Raw genomic sequence first — 23,674 nt, 5'->3', positions numbered from 1 at the left:
TTTAACTTTTATTAACTTTTGAAAAAAAAAAAAGATTAATGGAACCATTGTACACAAATGAGTGTTCATGAACGGAAATGAGTTGGCTGGGCTCATTTTCTATACGTCGAATAGCATGAGCTGCTGTCCACAGGCCTGGAGAGAGCACAGTGCGAATTAACCAGACTTGTATAATGTAGCAGATTTGATTTCCAGACATGCAATATCCTGAATCTCATAGGGGTTTATTGAATAATGATCACATTGCAAATCAAATATCAACGGAGTTATACATTCTCCTCAATATGTATAGCTGTTGTGATTGTACTTAACTGCATTTCAATCAATATAATACGATCCAAACATAAATAAGATGGTTTAATCGTTAAGTTGTAAACAAATATCTATACAACATATATGATTTAGATATGTTGTTTGCAACACAGTTTAAAAGTATGTATTGGGTAGATATGGGTATAGTTCTTATAAAGACTGTTAAAAAAATCTGTTCCAGACATGTCACTCTCCGTTCCAACACTGACAGACCTGAAACGCTCGCCAGTTACAATGTACCTATCACCGTAGGCTAACAGCAGTAGGCGGTTGTCAGTACATCAGCAAGCGTAATCCTCCTAAAGTAACTTGTACAAAGTTTCAGGGATTATCCAAAATGTAGTATTTATAAATATCGCATTCAATATTAATGTAGGAGTTACCGTTGAGCGACTTGTCTTAAAAGCTACGAAACTGCGAGTGTTGACAGGAACACACGCCTATGTTGATACAGTATGAATAATTTACAGTTCACTTTAATTGTTGAACGTAACGGAACCAAAGCAGGACGGCCTCTCTTCAAGGCAATATAAATTCTTACTGAAGGCGGACTTCCAATAGAATTACGAGGCTGAGATATCAGACAGCTCCCGCCAATAGATACGGTGACTACTGTATTGTGTGATCAGCCAGGCAAAGTACACTTTGTCATTGAAACGGAAACTCTTACTGTGCAAACCAATCGCTACCAGAAAAGGTAAGTGAAATCAGATTATTTCCTATACACTACTTATTGAATACTATCAGCGGGTTTTAACCTTTTATGTAATACAATGCATTACAGTATTTGCAATATTTGCTTATATGGCTTTGCGCATCACGCGATATGTATTTAAGTCTAAGATATGCATGATATAGATATATATTGGACTTAAAGATATGTTATAACTTCGGGGTAGAACATACTCAAATATACATATATAAAATTTTCAATTTCAGGGCTATGAAGATATGAAACAGTCCACTATGAATTTGTTATTGTTGCAAAATATTTTTAGCTTTCGATTGTTCAACAAAAAAGTAAATATGTAAACAAATTTGAAATACATGTGACCTCCGAATAATGTATCAGCTGACATGGAAATATTATATAAATATGCTCTAGATATTTTTTTCATTTAATCATTTCTTCATGAAACGTTTTTTAAATTACTGATATTTTTCTTTCTATTTAACATCTGTTTAGCGAGAACGTTTATAATGATGTGGCTAATATTGGTACTATCATATAATTACTTGTATTTGTATTTTTTTTTTTTTGGTTGAATTCCAAACTACTTTTTCAAAACATGAAAATAACTAACACAAAAGCCCATATTCCAACGTATTTCTATCCAGTGGATTATAGTATGCTGCAGTATTTATAATTTGAAATCCAGATAATTACTTATATTCTATGAGGGTTTTCATATTTAACTTTAAACTTACGGGATATCGTTTCGATATCAAATCGATAGATGAATGTTTGACTTGGAAGGAATTAAAATAGAGATTGTACGGGAGACACACAAGATATCAATATCACATTTCATACAAGCTTAAAAAATAGATTTTAAAAGCGCAAAAAGTGCATTGAATTCAGTATACAGCTATTCCATTAAAACCAAGTGTATAAAATTATGTAGTTGAGTAAACTTACAGAGTATTATATATTCTGTAGTTAAGGTGGTATGTAGCCTTACCGAGTATTGTATATACATTGTCTTGTGTAGTTAAGTGGGGTTTCTCCGGATAATCCGGTTCCCTCCCAAAGTAAGACCCCTCGTGCTGCCATCAGGGCCAAGTAGTATGGTTGATACTTGTTTTGCAATTGTACATGTAAAACACAGAAAGGGTTACGTTAAAAAAGATATAAAATGTTGATTTGTTGGAAGCGATTGAAAAAACTCAAAATAGGTCGAAAGAAATACAAAGATCAGATGGAGAGGTAGGATATCCTCATCATTCTCTTCATGTCATCATTTTGAAATGTAAGTAATCGTTGAGAATTGCTTTTTAAAGTACATAACCATATGGGCGTGTCTTAAGCCATTCCACTATTCAAACTAATTCAAACGTGGTATGCAATTTACGGTAAACCTAGGGACTACAGTCCCGAGCAGGGTCTACAAACTGTACGGTATTACTAGGGACTTAAGTCCCGGGCAGTGTCTACCACCTGTACGGCATTCCTAGGGACTAAAGTCCCGAGCAGTGTCTACCACCTGTACGGCATTCCTAGGGACTAAAGTCCCGAGCAGTGTCTACCACATGTACGGCATTCCTAGGGACTAAAATCCCGGGCAGTGTCTACCACCTGTACGGCATTCCTAGGGACTAAAGTCCCGAGCAGTGTCTACCACATGTACGGCAAACCTAGGGACTAAAGTCCCTGGCAGTGTCTACCACCTGTACGGTAAACCTAGGGACTAAAGTCCCGGGCAGTGTCTACCACATGTACGGCATTCCTAGGGACTAAAATCCCGGGCAGTGTCTACCACCTGTACGGCATTCCTAGGGACTAAAGTCTCGGGCAGTGTCTACCACCTGTACGGTAAACCTAGGGACTAAAGTCCCGAGCAGTGTCTACCACCTGTACGGCAAACCTAAGGACTAAAGTCCCGGGCAGTGTCTACCAAATGTACGGTAAACCTAAGGACTAAAGTTCCGAGCAGTGACTACCACCTGTACGGTAAACCTAGGGACTAAAGTCCCGGGCAGTGTCTACCACCTGTACGGCATTCCTAGGGACTAAAGTCCCGGGCAGTGTCTACCACCTGTACGGCATTCCTAGGGACTAAAGTCCCGGGCAGTGTCTACCACCTGTACGGTAAACCTAGGGACTAAAGTCCCGGGCAGTGTCTACCACCTGTACGGCATTCCTAGGGACTAAAGTCCCGGGCAGTGTCTACCACCTGTACGGTAAACCTAGGGACTAAAGTCCAGGGCAGTGTCTACCACCTGTACGGCATTCCAAGGGACTAAAGTCCCGGGCAGTGTCTACCACATGTACGGTAAACCTAATGACTAAAGTCCCGGGCAGTGTTTACCACATGTACGTAAAACATAAGGACTAAAGTCCCGGGCAGTGTTTACCACATGTACGGCAAACCTAAGGACTGAAGTCCCGGGCAGTGTTTACCACATGAACGGCAAACCTAAGGACTAAAGTCCCGGGTAGTGTCTACCACCTGTAGGGCAAACCTAAGGACTAAAGTCCCTGGCAGTGTCTACCACCTGTACGGCAAACCTAAGGACTAAAGTCCCTGGCAGTGTCTACCACCTGTACGGCATTCCTAGGGACTAAAATCCCGAGCAGTGTCTACCACCTGTACGGCAAACCTAGGGACTAAAGTCCTGGGCAGTGTCTACCAACTGTACGGCATTCCTAGGGACTAAAATCCCGGCAATGTCTACCACCTGTACGGCAAACCTAAGGACTAAAGTCCCGGGCAGTGTCTACCGTCTGTACGGCAAACCTAAGGACTAAAGTCCCGGGCAGTGTCTACCACCTGTACGGCAAACCTAAGGACTAAAGTCCCGGGCAGTGTCTACCGCCTGTACAGCATTCCTAGGGACTAAAGTCCCGGGCAGTGTTTACCACATGTACGGCAAACCTAATGACTAAAGTCTCGGGCAGTGACTACCACTTGTACGGTAAACCTAGGGACTAAAGTCTCGGGCAGTGTCTACCACCTATACGGCAAACCTTGGGACTAAAGTCTCGGGCAGTGTCTACCACCTGTACGGCAAACCTAAGGACTAAAGTCCCGGGCAGTGTCTACCACCTGTACGGCAAACCTAAGGATTAAAGTCCCGGGCAGTGTTTACCACATGTACGGCAAACCTAATGACTAAAGTCTCGGGCAGTGTCTACCACCTGTACGGCATTCCTAGGGACTAAAGTCCCAAGCAGTGTCTACCACCTGTACGGCAAACCTAAGGATTAAAGTCCCGGGCAGTGTTTACCACATGTACGGCAAACCTAAGGACTAAAGACCCGGGCAGTGTTTACCACATGTACGGCAAACCTAAGGATTAAAGTCCCGGGCAGTGTCTACCACCTGTACGGCATTCCTAGGGACTAAAGTCCCGGGCAGTGTTTACCACATGTACGGCAAACCTAATGACTAAAGTCTCGGGCAGTGTCTACCAAATGTACGGCAAACCTAAGGACTAAAGTCTCGGGCAGTGTCTACCACCTGTACGGCATTCCTAGGGACTAAAGTCCGGAGCAGTGTCCACCACCTGTATTGATTCAGCTATATTCTGCATCAAGTCAATTGATATATTACGTGCTTCGTCAGTATTTTAATTAGATGTAGTAATATGTCAACTATATTGCTGCTACAGCAAGGTGTGTACGTGAGGCAAAGTTGTTTTGATGTATGAAAACATATTTAGAAAAAAAACATGTTTCAGGAGGGAGTGATTCACTATTTTTATAGATATGTTTACAAATATGTCTCCGCTTTTCGTATCATTGTTCTGACCACCCTCATGTTCCCCTCCTCAATCCCCTGTGTACCGATCCCTCCAAAAGTGTGCCAGATTGTACGCAGACATGGTGTACTTAGCGCCCATGACAGGATGTTTATATTCGGAGTAATATGACTGTTTGTAATTTTGTATATAATGTACAACAAACCGACGCAATATTGAATCGAGATGATAGACACGTGCATTCATCACAACACTAACAACTGCATACATTACCAGACATACAAGTTTATCATATTATGTTAATGTTACCCAGCTTTGCCTGTATTTTTGCATATGTCGCTTGTGTAACATAATCTCGAACATTTTTCATTAGCCAGTCAGAAATCGATTGCGGCGTCATAATATGTACATAGGCGTGACGTCATGAAGTTTAAATGACGAAACAAAATGGTTGTTTTCTTTTGATTAGGTTCTCCCTGTTGTTACCTATAAAAATCGTTTTCATTTCATACCAGCTTTCTCGAAACACGTCTTCAAGATTTCATTTTTGCTCGTCAAGGCTCGCAAAAACAAACACTGCCAATGCTACATGTACATGTATATATAACTCTATATAATAGTGATACGGTCTACTATTCGGTATAATAATATAATACAGTGTACTTTTAGACGTTATGTCATGTGATTCTTTTGCACGCCTATACACTTCTATAATTGTTTTGTCTCCAATTACATATGTAATAGGTAAATGGTTGCCCATTTTCACCCAACACCAACCTGTCCCCATCCACGCTAGACTTCTTGTCCTTTGTAATCTCTTTAATACTTATACGCCGTACTAACCGTCCAACCCCCAAACCCCGTCCCCATGCCACGCTAGACCTCTAACGTTGACAAGCAATTCGAAATATGTGTGCTGACAATGGCACGTATAACGCACTGAGAATTACATTATTATCTCAGAATAGCGTGTTCTATATGTGCCCTGCTTTGATATCACCCAGTCAATGTAGTATATATATTCCTACATATTTCTTAATTCAGAGAAATGAAATAATGATGGTTCACAGGTTTTATCCGTACGGTACACTTGTACATGGCGTGACATTATGATAATTTATTTGTGACGATGGAAACGAAAATTCGGCTGTATTCCTATCAATTAATTCGGCGGTATCCCTATCACTTTTTATTCCTTGACTGCTGCTTCTGGATGATAAATAAAGACATAATTTTGAAATAAGATGATGATAGAAAATACTAAAATACTTAACATATGGATACCCCCTACTCAATCACCGGCCACACACAGACATTTACGCTAATCAGCTATTACTGACATAGGCCGAGTTTTTCAAAAGATAATTAGCTTAATCACTTGATTAGTGAAAATCTTATTTCACCTTTACTTCAAAACCTGTGCTGTGTACCTAATCAACACGTACCAGAACGACCACTTGTCTATTCAAATGAGGTCGTGTACTATTCCAACCACATTAATGTTATCATTTGTTGTTAACAACAAATAACATTGTATCATCTGGCAAATATTTGATATTTGACAGAATGCATTTTGCTACATGTATGTCATTCATGTAAATATAAGACAAATATGGCCCCTCGATCTAGCCCTGTGATAACCGATAAATGGTTTAATTCGAAAACCCAGTTAAGTATATTGTTTTTCATGTCCAATAAAAATCTACATAGTTCATAGTGACAAACCTGTTTTTTAAAATATATCATAAGCTGGTTGTGTATCTTCTTTGTTCTGTTCAGATGCTCACACATTTTATCATGCACTAATAACATCTAATTAACAGAGAGCTAGCGAAATATATATTTATTTTTAAACTTGTCTGTTACTCAAATGTACATTGCAATCAACGGCGTCAGAAATTGTCCAGTTTTACGATTGGTCCGCGTCACTTCTTACCCTATTATCCTCTTATAAAAGGCATTAGTGTAAACGTTTATGCAGATTATGAGTAAACAAAAATTCCCGAGAAAACTTTTGATAAGATCACCCCAGCCGGTCACATTATACTGACAACAGTCGAACCAGTCGCCCTACTCCAAAACGCCGAGCCTTACACAGAACTAGCCTGTCTCGGCCTGGGGACAGAACCAAAAGCCTTCCTAACAGGGTCGAACGCGCAAAGACCAAAAGATGGGGCAGTATCAATGAAGACATTCGGAAGAAGAAAATCGCCTCTTACGATCATGCAATGGAGATAGTACATACAAGGAAGATATTTGCATGGATACTAATGAGGAAGGACAATATAAAACCATAAGTAAATAGTCTAGGGGAAGTCGTTATCTTTGAATATTATTATAATTCTACCATATGTGTCGCAGGTAGAAAAACAGAACTGTACCGGCTGCCCAATCTGCGTGATTCGTAATAGGAGAGTACATTTTCGAATCTATATTTTGTTTCTTATTTAAGCAACCGTTTTCTCCTTATGTCTCCCTTAACATCGTCTCACTTTTGGCCTTTACCCCCTGATAAGAGGGTTATGGCTTCTGTCCCTCTGGCCGAGACATACATGTACAAAGGTCAATAAAAATGGTACTTTGTGCTCTCTGCTTGTCATGTAGTTTGTCTTAGAGACTGGTTAGTTCGCTGTCAGTTTAATGTTTAATGTGTCCAGATTTGGCATTCTAGCGTGATGGTACTATGGAATAGGCCGCTAGCCATTTCATTAATATCTGCGAGTATGTTGAGGGAAACATACGTTAAAAAGTTTACTGTCGATGTATGACTCTTCCCGGCGTTAAACAGCAAAGGTCAGGGGTTGTTGTGATTCCATGGATTATCAATTAATTGATTCTGTATTGTCGCATACACTATACACGATTATTATTTTAAATATTCAATATTAGATTCACCATAATGAATTATAACTTGTATCATGTGCCATGATAACATAATAAAATTTATCATAATTTGTCATTGAAAAAATGAGTCATGCACAATTGTGAAATCGTATCAATGCTCAGGTGTTGAACTGTTAATAACTAGTTCTACATTCGGAAAACGGTTTACTTTTTCTTACGCTTAATCATAATGTTTTGTATATCATTTCCCTTTCCCATTAAAATTGATGGATTTCCATTTTCATTAGAATTAATCAAAACAAACAGAACGAAAACGTATCTACATTAATTGATAAAATGAACATTTCTATTATCAGATACCAGCATCCATAGCCATGTTTCAGTGTTTTACATGATAACTTAACGATCGCATACTATGATATTGTAATAGCGTATCTATGGAAAAACTACAGCAGAATATTTTTGAGTTTTACACGTTAAGCTCAAGTAAAAACGATTTAATCGCCATCGGTCTGTTGGTCAATCCACAAAATACGGAGAAGTGTTCACAGCCACTGCGAAAAATAAAGAACAAAAGTTAATTCCCTTTTTAATAGGATGTAATTGGATATTAGTTGAAACAGGCATTGCTGCCTCAATATCTACATCAATATTATAGGATATATCGTCGACACAAGCATTGGTGCCTCTATATTAACACCAATATAATATGATATTAGTGTACGCAGAGATTGCCGCATATATATCCATGGAATGCATTGTGTCAAACAGGAAATAAGCTTGTATATGATACGCTGCATAATTGTACTTGAACGCAAGATATTTCCGAAAATCGTCCAAGTTTTTCTCAAAGTCAATCAGGTTACGGTAAGATACTCTTTCCCATGTATCAATTATTCGTATTGTTTGTTTGGGTATTATTACTGTGTCCACGAGTTGTTCTTAAACTGTAATTGAAAACTACTATGTATTTAGTGCGAAACAAAGAAATTGAAAACAAAAGTGTCCTTCTATAAAATTTATTTCAGATTAAATTTACTACTGAAGAAGGAAATAAGAAAATATTTCTTAAAATTAACTTAACACTAATTATTACTAACTTTTTAATATCCTTTCGTCACAAGATTCTACTGAGATGAGACTACAGACCTGGGTGCTGCTATACATTCTGCTTCCTTTCGTTGCCATGGTTTCTAGTATACCTCTCTATGGGGACATGGCGATATATACAGACAAGCGGTGAGTATCGGTTTACAGTTATTTGTGAGAATGTACATCAGCTGTAAATATTTACATTCGTTGTATATTATACACCTCTTCGATATATTGATAGTATTATACACGTTTTTTTTTATTCTTTTTCATTGCAATTTCGTAGTGATATCAAGTTGACTTTTAAAACATGAAGGGGGCCGCGGTGGCCGAGTGGTTAAGGTGTACCGACACTTTATCACTAGCCCCCCACATCTGGGTTGCGAGTTCGAAACCTACGTGGGGCAGTTGCCAGGTACTGACCGTAGGCTGGTGGTTTTTCTCCGGGTACTCCGGCTTTCATCCACCTCAAAAACCTGGCACGTCCTTAAATGACCCTGGCTGTTAATAGTACGTTAATCAAAACAAACCAAAATTGAAAGCGTGATTCCGACGCAGTGGACTACGTTGATGGATATATGCACACAATCTATAAAAGATCCATGATTTTACATTTTAAACAAACATCATTGATTCCTTTAGAAACAGCGGCGAAGCATTCTTATAACACCGCCAAACAATACAAAGCAACTCAATATTGTATCTGTAATAATGAACATAATTATTATAAGGCATATGACAAGCTTTCAACACGACTTTAATCCATAATCCGCGTGGTTTCATAATAATTTTGAATTCAATTAAATTTATTTTATTTTATCGTTAATTGCCGACTTGATATTTCAGCTCAAGTTATAAATCAATGGTGTTTGTGTGGTAAAAACAATAAAAATGATATTTTATATCTAATAAGTTCTTCCCGATACAAAATGGTTACCATAGATACCATGCAGGCCATTCTTCGTTTACGCACAAAAGGTACTAACTATTTTGCCTAAAGATTGAGTAAGATAGACCGTTAAACGTCCTATCAATTCAAAATAGCTCTAATATAGAATCATGATATACAGTCCACGGGCTGATCTTGTATAAACAAACGTCGCACTGTTTGAATCGTCTGTAGTAACCTTCTAAAACCCAGCGTGTTTTTGTGCATTGTCTGTCTTTGTTTACGGTTTCCGTGTCAAGCTGTGACTTACCTCATTGCAAGCATGAAGGCATGCGTGATTCCATACCAGCTGACTTGGTGAGGTCATCAACATCCGTCAATCCTCAGTCAACAATAATGTTATCCCTATGTAGCCACATTTTCATGTTTTCCACTCAATATTTTGTTGTTATCTAGGCATAGTTTTCATTGCAATACAATGGCCTGAATGTATCAGAAACATAACTATCTGGAAGGACGGAATACGTTTCCATCGAAGGTTGTTTTGAAAGAGGTGTTGTGAGAACGTTTTGGAAACATCAGGCTGACTAATAACCATACAGTGCAGCCAGATGTAGCCAAGATACATTTGTTTTAAGTTTAACCCAAAACAAGATTAATCCATTGAATGTAGAACTACATTTTGTGTTAGTGATGTTGCTGATGGACCTTATCTATGTCGTCAAGTTACCACCCTGTTCATGCCTTACAGTCCTCATCGGAAAGAGACGCAAAGTCCCTGGCTTGTTAATTCATGATGTTTTCTTTGTCACAGAGGTTCCCCTTTAATGGAGCATGACTGTCCATATTAACTTGTGAATATGGATGTAAGCTACTGGAAATGAAACAATTTGAGCATACACAAGGTTCTGCTGTTTTTAATTTCAATAAGAGAGTCAGATGTGTTGGGCCAAGTTGTTGTAGCTTAATCACTTGATTAGTTACTCTTATATCTCCTTTATTTCAAAATCAGTGTGTATATAAGATAATCAGGTAGGAAGAGACTGAGGAGTGTTTTAGCTTGGTAAACGTTTGTGAAGTACATTGTACCAGAGTTGTTTTCATCAATATTTCAAAATTGTTGTTAAAGTGCGATTAGCCCTAATCAATTTTGAACAACTGGGTCCAGAACAGAGGTAGAGGCAATAGATAGCAGAAAAAGTACTGCAAACAAATTGTACATCGCCTGTGGGAGCTTTCTTTATAGAACAAACTATCCTCAGATGTATCTGAGCATTTATTTGCACAGGATTCATCAGATTTCAGTACCTCATTAGGATTCGCACAGATTAAGACCTCTCTGACACCAACTTGTCTTGGCTTCTTCTCATAGCGTTTAAATCATTCGTAACAAATGACTGCATCATTAACTACTGTATACCTGGTAATTTTCGCCCCCGATTAATTTACGCCATTTTCGCCCTTTGATGATAGGGCAAATTTAAGATGACGGCGAACATTTCAAGCTCAATTGCAGGATTTACAAGATATCGTACATAGGCTTATTGCAGTCGGATCCAAAACATACCCTCGTACTTTTCAAGTGTGTTTTATTCTATACAATTACAAGCAACACGTGTTATATATTTAAACCAAATTTATAAAATAATTTATTGTTTTATTCCAATCTATGCATGTGAAATAAAATCTAAATTTAAATCTAGGCCTAGACAATTTGCAATATCACGTTGAGTTAAATCGAGAATATGAGCTAAGACAGCGTAATAGACTTAGTATATTTGATTTTTTTAAAACTATAAATACTAAGTAACTTTTAAAATTCATTTTTTAAAATGATGCATACAAAAAAGCATCCGATTATTGCCATTGTGAAAACTGATTTTATGAGTTCACCTCGCTTGTGGCTTCCATCGATGACAAATGAACAAGAGAAAACACTGGTCAGCAATTAGTCACGGCACGGTGAACTTAACACTCGTCTTGTTTGCTTAAAATCGACCGTGCATACCTGATATTATTTGAATCAATATAGGCTAAAAGTAAATCTGAACACAGGTTAAAGTTGTTTATTTCACACCTGATTACATTTCACACCTCAGCGGGATATGCAAAGAAAAGAAAATGGGGGAATTGGATAAATACCGAGTGTTCCGAGTGTAATTGTATCGAGAATTCCGAACGGATTTTTCCGATTGTAAACGAGGAAAGGACATTTCTTAAAAAGTAATTTGGAGCAAAATTAAAACGGGGCGAATACCTTTTGTGTTGCGCAAGGGCGAAAATAACCTTGGGCGAAAAATACCAGGTATACCGTATTGATTAGTGTATACCTTATTCAGAAAGAAGTTCGCAGAACCACTCATGATTACCAACCTTCTGCAAGATATTTTTGGTTATTTTGGACCATCCCTTACACCATAATTGCATCCTGACCAAACACAAGCTATATTTCTACCATTAGATAATCGTTCTGCATAAAAATGTATTATGTATTGTCTTAAGTCCTATCAACAACTTAGGTCATTCAAAGACGGCCTCCCCTGTATGAATATGCGTGTGATTTGGGGGACTGCAGTATGGTCGTGTTTTCCCCTTGCGATCGCGTGGAACTGATGCCGACTTTATTGTTATGCATAACTTAAGCAAACTGCCGAAGACACCCAGCACTGCTCTTAACCCGGTCACATTTTACTGGCAATGGACGAACCAGTGTTCCCACTTTCAAAAATTCTGAGCGCTAAGCAATAGTAGCAAATACAATTTTTATATAGACTCTGGTTTGTCTCTGTCGGGGACAGAACCCTAAGCCTTCCTCACAGGGGCCAACGTTTAATTTAATGCAAACGTGAGGCAGTGTCAAGAGAGGTATTAGAAAGAGAATAGAACGATAAGAAACAAATTAAAGTCGCCGACTTCGATCATGAAATTAGGGCAGCAGGTTCTTTTCTAAAGCCCTAAATGTAGGGCAGAGGAAATTTAGGAATGACACCAGCTTGTACTCGTATATGTAAATCAAATTGGTGAGAAAAAAAATTACACTATACATGTACCAGGTTATTTTATTTGTAGAGAAAGTCATATTTTGAAAATATTTAAAATACACTTTTCTTTTTTAAACCATCAGTTTAACCTAATACCATTACAAATTTGAATTAGGTTTCATGAAGGAAACAAAATAATAATTCATGATGAAGGTGGTATAAAAACTTGTTATTGGCGCATGTTAGCTGGAACTTAACCTTTATAAAGTCTTTCTGCTATAGCATATATGATGTGTCATTCCATTTTTTCTTGAGTGTATCAATAGTATGCGGCATTAACAAGCTTGATTCAAATTACGTGTTTGCAATTGCTGACCGATTAAACAAAATGCTAATAGACACGTCACCTCCTTAATTGTGGAGGGACCTAGCGTGTATTTTATTACACAGCCTGTCCTAAACGCAACATCTCAACGACCTTTAATGTAGCTTTATTTATCTCAATAAATTACAAAAGGCCTCAGATAACAAAGTATTAGTTTTATAACATAGGGTCAAAAATAGAAGATTAAAGGCAGGAAGAAAGTGTCGGCTTACCTTCGATCATATATTGCTGTCATTGGATAACCGAGCGTTAATGTTTTGAAAGTTTTCTTGACATATACACAAAACGGCAGCAATTAATACATATAGAATGGAGACTTCATGTCGCCTTTCATTCGAATGTACGAATGCAAGCAATAAATTGTCCTGATTTAGAAGTCGACAAATCGGAGAGTCGAGTTACTGTAGGGATATTACATACTATATTTGGAAACCGATATAAATCATTGACAGTGACATTAGTATAAATATCTATTTAATCTATCAAATTTGATGTCTACTTAATGGGGATCGCTTACTGCTTTGTCAAACAATGACCAGTCGCAAAGATCAATGAATAATGCAAACGACTTGTCCGACAAAAACTCTATCGATGATTGTGATACCGATCGCTTTATTGCATCAGAGATAAACGAAAATAAATGTTGGTGCCTTGAAGAAAGTCAAGATTCCTGTTACAATGTTCTCGGAGAAAAGTGGCCGATTGAAATAATATCTTTTCACAAAACGTATTTCTGTCGTTCCTATTTAGAGATCCTGTACAGGACAGGAATTCATAATCAGCATTGATAATAGTCTGTCGCAGAAACTTTTCAGACCAAACAATTCGAATTTCAAAAATGACGGTCATTATGTTTTTCGAAAATGTCTAACTTCCATGGTTTTCTCATATATTTGTTCCTTACTTAATGAATTCAAAAACAATAATGATTTTTATGAAAAGCTAACTTTTTTATAATAATAAATGACTTTTAACATATGGTGATATCTCCAAGGCTTGTTTTGGTAGTTCAACAAACACTTATGTATTTAAACCATATCACAATCCCGCCGTTATCGTATTATTGTTGTAGCAACAAGTCTCACAACCCGTGTTTGTTGGATATGGTATTTATTTCACCTTCGTTAGTTTTAAGGCTTATGTCTTTTGTAACTTTGAGAAATAACTAACGGCAGTGAAATATAGAATCTATCCAATAAACCCTGGTTGGTTAACTTACCATGCTTAAGTCGCACATATTATACCTAGATAGTTGCAAACGTGATATATGCCAACACGATTTATGGTCGTTTCCTACTTCAATGGGCCAATTTAAATGCCACTTTGTAGGAAAATTCCAAAGATGCATCATATCGAAGCCATTACATATCTCCCGGTATACGTATACAAACAACAGAATGTGACACTTGTATCCTTGTGCATCAACGTAGGTGCTCAGCTTCAAACATGTAGCACCATCGTCATTTTAATGACTTTGGCAATAACGGTCTGGGGATATAACAAAAATGCTGACTTACAGAGACGAATACTTTTCTGAAATGCCAAACATCACGTAAATACCTTGAAATCGTTAAGGACTAGATATTCTGGATTATGAACGTCTATAATACAATCAATGTGTTATGCAAGGATATCGAGACGATTGTAAGTGCTTGTTTTCTATAAGTTTTACAAGTCTTGCTTCCCATTCAGTGACATACTGTTTCAGATTGATTGCGCAGAGGTAGCCGGTATATCAAAATTCATCATTGAATATAGTTCGCACGTAAACTTAGCTGTGGCGTGAACCTAAATCCTATATCAAAACGAAATTAATATACTAGTATTGTGAAAATATGGGACCTAGTGTTTCAAAGTCGGAATCGAAATCACTTCTGAATTAACCATTAACCAATTATGAGCATCTCATGAACACAATAATACATCATTAGGGCCAATGACTGACGATAAAAATATTGCAAACGAAATACCACCATTGCAAACAAAAAGAGAAAGACAGTCAGTGTTCCCAACAATTATCAAACAAACGACAAACGGCAGGCATGTTCACGCTCAATAGTTCAAAACAATGGTTGATTTGGTAATGCAGATCGGCAGTTTTGATTTATTCTAAGCTCGTGGTTGTTTAATCAACTTCGAATAGATGTCTGCTTTATGTTTTCTTTAGTGATCTCGCACTCGCTGACGGTCAGTATAATCAAATAAAACGTGTAAAAAGTATTCTTCTTGAAATGGCTCGTCAAGTGTAATTCACTGACGTTTGTCCTAGCGTTTCAATAAACAAGAACTTGATATGTACGAAAGATCATTTACAGACGTTAGGACGCCCTTTTTTTGTAGCAAGGGCACCAGTCATCAATTGTAGATTTAATAGCATTTTATTTGTTTTCTGTACAATATATCCAATTGTTATGTCACTAACGCACGATTAGTCTTATCGTTAGTCCTTATTTAAACATGTTCACGAACACAACTTAAAACTATTCGACATTTACGTATTGTTTGTCGCGGTGTAGTTATTAGACTAATGTTAATCAGTTTTTAACATGACGTTTAGATGTTGTTGCCTCATCCTAGCGTCAAGATTATCATGGATGTTATTATCTATTTATATATATTTATTTGCTTATTGACATTTGACTCTTATCTACAATCATTTGTTAAATTATATATCTTACGGAACATCCAAATGTGACCCGGTCCCTAATTTGTTGTGAGTGTAAGTGAGTGAAAGGAAATGATTCCTATATGGTCCAAAACCAAATAATTTTATTTTCGGGACAACATATTCTGCATTATATAATATAACATTGGTATGTTCCGTATAACAATTTGGCTGGTAATCACGAATGCTGGCCAGCCAAACTCTAAAAACTAGCTGTCTTTCCTTTGTGAGATTAATGTATCCCATCTTTAGTCACCAAAGAATCACTTTGTAAAGTATGTCATGACTTGTTATCTCTTCCACAACATCTGCCCTACAAGTTTGGGATAAGAATCGAATGATTGTTAAATGCTACTTCATTTGAGGCCTTATTTTTTCTCTAAATAGTTTTATTCTTCCTAGTGTCTCTCATGACACTTCCTCACATTTGATCTTTAGTTGAGCGTTCGCTCCTGTGAGGAAGATTCAGGGTTCTGTCCCATTGCCGAGACGTACCAGAGTGTATACACTCGTAAAGGGCTGTTTCTGCTCATGGTTAGTGCTCTGCATTTGGAAGTGTAACAACTGGTTCGCCCATTGTCAGTATAACATGACCGGATAGGGTGTCCTGCTGTGTGTCTTTGGTATAATGCTTAAGTAAGGTAGTACTATAAAGTCGGCATCAGCTCCGCGCTATCACAAGGAAACAAACAGGACCATTCCGCATCCTCGCAAAATACATACAAACACTCTCACACTGTCTCACATAAATCTCGCACAAAGGAGAGGCCGTCCTTAGATGAAATTAGCAAAACTAAACCAAACTATCACTATACTGCATGTGTGCCCTGTACTACTAGAAGTCGGATGATCGTGAAGGACTCGCACAACTTAATCATCCAATTAGTTGGCATTCACCTGAACCAAGTCCTTAACAAAAATGTGTGTCAGAGGTTTGTAGCTATTGTCTTGAGTAATTAACATATAGAATATGTACGTTATATGATACGAGAATAAAGGGTAATATTTTAAGACTTGAAAAACAAAAATATATACTCGTACTGAAAATAGAATGATTTACAACTACAAGTGAACAATGGCGGGAATTCCCAAGGTTTGGTTACTGTCTTTCGAGAACTCGGGTGCTCTTACATGCCATTAAACTTTACAATAACATCTTTTCCGAGTTAGCAAACTCTTCAAACAAATAAATTTTATATCACTTGAACTTCAAATGAGGGATGGAAAGCAAGGACATTATTTTCCATTCACGGTACTGTATAATTTAACAGTGTATACTCGTATGTTATGACTTGACCTGATTTTATGTAGTTTTTGCAGTATCGCTTTTGATAATTGTTTAAATGAAAGTTGTTTAATAACAATGGTTATGTTGTCATTTATCAATAAAATGTAAATGATAAGTAGTCCGTTAACCGAGGAGTATCAAATGGTTAAACGTTAACTTGGATAGCAGAAGCGACTATTTTAAGATCACCGTGAAATGGTGTAATTTGGTGAAATAAAGAACATTTTTATATTGAGCGCTACATTAACGACTCTCGGTACATACATGTACATATAGATTTAATGTTATTTTCAAGGGGTAACTATACCAAAAGGGACAATTTATTAATGTTAAGAAATATGTCTTCTTACGTTACAATGTAGTTGCACATAGTAATATTGAAGGTAACATGGAAAATATTGGGCAAAACTAAATTTCCGATATAAACACTCTTACGAAAAATCACGGAATTCATAATCTCGAACACATTTTTTAACAAATGTGAAGCCTGCATATACTAATTCATAATTGATATACCAGATATAGTATAAATTTAAAAAAAAATATGCATATTCATAATACATCGGCCAGGTATTCGTGTCTAACCTTTCTAAGTAAGCTGCACCGTCATATTCTACGCAGAATTTCATTTTCACACTTAATTACAAAACACTGTATGTGATAAAATGATCGAAACTATATCTTGTATATTCATTCATTGTATATTGTTATATGTTTAATAAAACCTAAAACAGAACGGCTTTAATGTGTAGCTAGATTTACTGTTAATCCGCCCATCACTAATATCTATTAAATCATATAAAATATATTCACACTATTGTAACAATAGTTTGGTCACGACTTCATATCAGTATCTATATAGTCTATTCATTACGATACAGATTTTTACCGCAGACAGTCAAACCCTTTCCGTTCTTTACTGTGGATGCTGGCCTGTTTCGAGTGACAGGCCCTAATGGTACACCTCTCAGGAGAGATGGAGCCTTCTTGTACATGTCACTAACTATGTCCAGTCTTGTTTATACTGATCAATAAAACAATGTGAAAACCGACATCCTCTTACCTGAACCTAACGCCATAAAAATGGTAATTAACATGTCGTTCTGACAACAAACGACCCTTATGTTAGGCGTTAAAATGCAATGGCGACGTGTGGTCATGTGCCACCTGACCATATAAATAGGAATATAGCGGTAGTCGTATGTTAGGTCACTTTTACCCGCATGCTAGCTTGTGTCAGGGTGTCTGATCAGAGACAAACATATCTCTGTTTATAGTGTTTAACAGCATTACCTTGGATGGAGTAGGGGTATTATATATACGATGGTATACATCACACAACGTGACGCTTTGAAAAAAATCAGCTGGCATTTTAATTGATTTATTCTTTTAATTTGTCTTTCTAAAATCATAGGAATATTTTGGTGACATGGAATGAAAATGTCCCCCAAAAGAAGGATTCTATCTACATTTACGACCATACTATATCTTGTATTGTAAACAGTGGTTAAACATATATATATATTCCTTAGTTATCATACATGTGTAGACCACATTGATGAAGATATTTGATCATTGATATTGAAAGGGATCTTCCGCTCAAGACGGAATAGTTATGTATCCTTTCAAAACTCTATCTAATGATATTTAAACTATTTTCATCATCAGAATTTCTTTCCTGTGTTCAGTTTTGACAAGAAAATAGGTTATGAGAATTCCCAAAGGACAATTTGTAATTACACCGCATAATTATAGCGCATTAGTTAAATTGGAGTTGAAAAGTCACTAGACCATAGATGTATGCGAAGTATTGGGTATGGAATCCCAACTTGTGTGAAATATTCCTTTAAGATAATACTACAATAGATTATAATGTCTTACTTCCAACGATGAATCATAGGAAATCAAGTTTTTACTTTACAATTCCCCCTGATGACTCCTGGCTCGAGTCCAAAATTGCCTTTTATACCATATTTATTTTACTTCTTTAATTTCTTCAAAATACCCTAATCTTATCAAAATGTCTTTATCTGCAATGAAGATGAATGATAAAGACATCCAATACCCCTTTAATCAGAATATTTAGTATCCCTCACCAAATCATAATCTGGAACAAATTCAATCAATATCTCTTCATCTGCAACGAAACAAGAGAAATTTTAAAGATTTATCTTGTTTTCCTAATGGGTCCCGCGCCTATGTCCCCAAAGATTTCACCAACCATTTCAACTACAGTAGTATTCTTAAATTTTATTCTCCCAGCAAGATTAATTATCATATTAAGAAAAAATCACTTTATGTACTCATAGAGATTGGGAGTTCGTCACTACTTCCTCTAGCTTCTTAATTCATACAGCGGTACATATATATATTCTAAAGGATTCCAAACGTTTCCTGCTGAACTCAACCCCCTGGCCCAAGAAACTTGGCTTACATAAATATATTCCTCTACAGCCATTAGTGTTTCTGAGGGCAATTTTTGTGACTATCACCGATTCGTTTATTTTTTTTGTTTTGTTTTTTTCTGTTTTTGTATATATATATACACTGAGTTTATGTGGTTATGATATGACATGAAATTAAGGGTTAAAGTGAAGGGTCAATTTCTCGATTGGCCCAATTTTGAAAAACTTCAAAAACGACCTATAATCAAAGAGTAGGTCACCGTGAGCCAATATTTTAAATGCCAACTATGTGTGTCTTTCCCTCCTCTCGGGACAGCTGGTTAGATACTACTTCTATTTCTTCAATATAAGTAGTTTTGCTGTCTGGTAGACCTAGCTCTTGTTGCATCGGTTTTTAGGTAAAACTACGATTTCTAAGGGAAAAACATTGTATTAGTATCGGTTCTTCTGGTTCTGACTCTAATAATTTCTTGTATGGGCAACTGAAGCTGGTTTGCCAAAACTTGATATTCACTGCCATATGCTTAGATAACTGTAACAAATGTCAAGCAAGAGCGAATTGTCCGAATAATTTCCTGTCCGTGCGATCACTTTAAAGTGTTACATATACATGTATCTCGATAAAAGTTGCTGAATACCTTTATATCCCATGCTAAGCATTTTGGAGAAGGGAATACACATATATTTGTTCGCAAGAACTAACCCTTTTCTGTTATTTCTTATCACGGTGAATTGGCTAAATGTTCTTAATCGTAAGTTTTTCAAACTGAAATAATTAAGTTACACAGTATCAACTGTGACATCATCATGAATCCACGTGACGATGATATATCTATTGTGAGTTTTGTACAGATTATTATATAGTGATAGATCCAGTTAATACCGAGTACAGAAAACTTATCATTCAGCCGTTTCGTCATGTCATGACTCTTCAGCGATGCTAGAACCCAGCGCAACTGAATCCTAAAGTATTTAATTGACGGAATCAGGAGGAAACTAAGGTTATTGAATAAAAAGGAAGATCAAGGTTACTGAATCGTTGAATATACATGTATATCATTAATATATATTTATATCTTATATCTTTAATATGGAAGCATATACGTTACAACTGGATTTAGTCTTTTATCTTGTTAAAACGCCAATGAGATTAATATTTCGATATTACAATATCGCTTATCTGGTTAAAGCAAGATCGATTTCAGGTTATAATGATAAATGTAAGTAGATAGCACATTCTAGATTGCGTTATGTTAAAATACGTATCTTCTAGTAATGATATAGTTATCTTGATAGACGTTTAAATGAGATAAGGAAAAACATATTTAAACATCTGCATAGCATTTTGTCATTACAATGTGACCAAGTAGGGGTGTCCTGCTGGGAATCTTCAGCAGAATGATCAGTGCCATAGCACTATTAAGTCGGCATCAGTTCCACGCTATCGCTAAGGAGACAAAGCATGAACTTACCTGAGCCTCCAACAACACACACTTTAACTACACGCAAGTAGCTCAGGGGGGGGGGGGGGGGGGGCATCCTTAGATAACATTAGCTAATGATATAGTGATTACGCAACATCTGTGTTACACTGTAACAGTACAATCTAATTACGAAATCTCCATTACACAATACAAACTTACCTAATTTAGTTCGCGTTACAAAATCCATTGTAAATACGGCACCTTTAATTGTCTATATAAGACTGCTCACTACCCCGTTAAAATGTAACTCATTGTGCTTGGATCACAATTGATGATACATGCTTGTTTTTTCGGAAATTTTGTTAGATTCCTTCATAGATGTGTTAAATGATCTCAGCGCTTTTTTTCGTCAAATATTTACATATTTGTTGGTAGTGCTGTGCGTTCAAAATAGCCCATTGGCGTCCCGAATCTATATGTCTAGCCTGGTCGATGACGTAAAATGCTTTGCTTTAACAATGCTTCACAATGTCATTAAAGAATAAACCTAGGTAAAAATATTGCATACATTAATGCATTACCCGCATATTTACCATTACCATACATTTTCAAACCAGTTCAGGACCTGACCCTTATGCAGATGGTTTTAGAACGCCGACCTATAGGTTGGAGGTAAGGTTCTATGTTCTATCAACGCAATGAGGTAAACACGGTGATTAATCTAACTTAAGGGCCGCTTAATTCGGTTTGTCATTCCACTAAAATCTCCATAATGAAAACAAAACACATGGATGTTTCAAATTTAAACGTAAACCCGATGAATGATGCAACATGAGCAATTAAATGATCTTTATTATTCATAACTGAGTGATAAAATCCACAACATTCCTGACGGACTAACGCTCAAAGGTAAAAAAAAATCAAACATAACTCCGCATCCGGCTTTGCAGATCAGGTAGGCGAAATCAGACTCTTTAACACCGAACGCTGACATTCATCATAACTTATAACTAAGCCGGCATGGGCAGCTTAAACTAAGTTGAATGATACACGTAAATAATTCAATTCCCAAATTATTCATTTTTCAAATCTAGACAGTAACATGCATGCTACTCCTACTTTAGATGATGACATTCCCCAGTTGATTTGGTAATCATTGCTGGGGAAATAGAAAAGAAAAAAACCAATAATATATAGTTTCGGGTGATGGCTGAGAGCACTGCTTATGGTAACGCGGTCCCCGACATAGCTACACACTGTGATGAGGCTAATGTTGTTACGAAAAATGAATACACATTTCGCTAATGCTTTCAAGCATACTGAATGTAAATATTAATAAATACCATTTACCGTATAATTTACGCGATTTGAAAATAATTGTGATAAGGCTAAAATGTTGTTTTACTAGTATGTAATTGATTAACTATCACAGTATTCGACGTTTGTGAAGGGGTAGAGCGATAATCCGTAATATAAAAAGGCCCCAGAGAGAAATTAGCGAGAAAAACATTATTTAAATCTGTTTACTAAAGAATACACATGGAAGTCAGGAAACAGGCAGCATAAAGCTGATGTCAGTCCATTATCGAATTAGAGTTTGTGGCATGTTTAAAAAGCATCGACTAAGGATATTGTACATTCATAAAGAAGCATATCTTTGAGGGTTAATACGTGTCGTCATTAGTGCTTACCGGTACACGGCAAACTTGTGTGCACTCTCGTATTCACCATTAAGACGGTACATACGTGTTGTCCCAATATAACATTATACTTTGATTCTACAGCTAATGTATCAACTGTTGTCAGATTATCACCACTTACGGCTTATATCACCGAGCAGCGTACGGCTATACTTGTGTAATTGATGTTAAATTATATTGAAGATGAGACAAATAATAGCGTTATATCAGGTTTATCATCTCCCATTTACAGGATTATACTTTGCTGATGAAAAGGAAGAATAGTATATTCCTATATAAATTCAATTTTTACACCTCATGTGATGGTTTGTACTATAAAGTCAAGGAATTAACTTTCCTGCAAACTTAAGGTAATGTTTTGTGAAATAGCATCACTCTATTATTGTCCTCAATAGATCAGTTATTTCTCTAAAGCTCAGATCCAGGCCCGTTACTGTCATTTTACAGTAGGTTGGCAGTACTATAAGCGGTCGATGAATTGAACAAAAACTTCTTTTTTTTGATATGAAAAGAGCATTTTAGACAAAAACTAGTTGTATGTGAAGTATCCGTATTAAATGTGGAAGGTCTCCTATTTCTAAGTCCCATTAACACAACAAGGTGAAAAATCAGATTTTCTTTCAGCAATAACTGAAGGTAGCATAACTTGGTTCACGGTCGACTGGTTGATGTGTTGGGTTTACGTTCTATCGATACATTTAGATAGTTAATGGAGATGTCTATTTGAATGAGGACAACCAAGACACATTGTATGCACCTATTTCATAATGTCACAATATGCCAGGGCATTATTTTGCTTTGTCTGTTATACTTACAAAGAAATGTGCCAATTATGTTTCTTTGTATATCCCTTACAGTGCAAGAAGCATTAAAATGAATAACAACAAGCGTTTAATCAAAATCGCGTAAGCATAAAGGAAAAATTTACTAACGGGCAAATACATTCTTGTATGTGGCTTTATGTCCCTCTCGCAACAGTTAATGTCATATGAAGATGATGTCTAAACCAATCTTTAGTTTAATGTCAAAAAGAGTGAAAACAGATGTCAATACAGCAATAGTGAAAATAAAGATAACATTTGAATTAAGCCCTTGTTTAATCGAATACTGTTTGTTCAGATTAATTTCCGGACTAGATATAAGTAACAAGTGTTTGCACACATGACACGTAAAATGGTTTCGAAGGTGTATATTTTTTTCTCTGGACGGAATGCCAAAGCAAAATAATTGGAATCATATGAAGATCTTTTTGTCCTGCCTAAGACTA

The 23,674-nt window shown here is 36.6% G+C and overlaps 1 protein-coding gene across 1 annotated transcript in view; it reads left to right on the top strand.

Annotated features, from left to right (window-relative positions):
- Positions 1–545: 545 nt before the first annotated feature.
- The window catches only part of LOC117336219, a 31,303-nt gene continuing 8,174 nt past the window's right edge, over positions 546–23,674 (top strand). The window contains exons 1-2 of the mRNA XM_033896676.1: positions 546–1,009; positions 8,703–8,817. Coding sequence (XP_033752567.1) covers positions 8,714–8,817 — 104 coding nt within the window. The 5' untranslated portion in view covers positions 546–1,009; positions 8,703–8,713. The remainder of the gene's footprint in view (positions 1,010–8,702; positions 8,818–23,674) is intronic.

The sequence above is a fragment of the Pecten maximus genome, chromosome 10, assembly GCF_902652985.1.
Source record: "Pecten maximus chromosome 10, xPecMax1.1, whole genome shotgun sequence".
Lineage (NCBI taxonomy): Eukaryota > Metazoa > Mollusca > Bivalvia > Pectinida > Pectinidae > Pecten > Pecten maximus.
The sequence above is the reverse complement of the archived record's forward strand: the minus strand, read 5'-3'. Positions and strand labels throughout refer to the sequence as shown.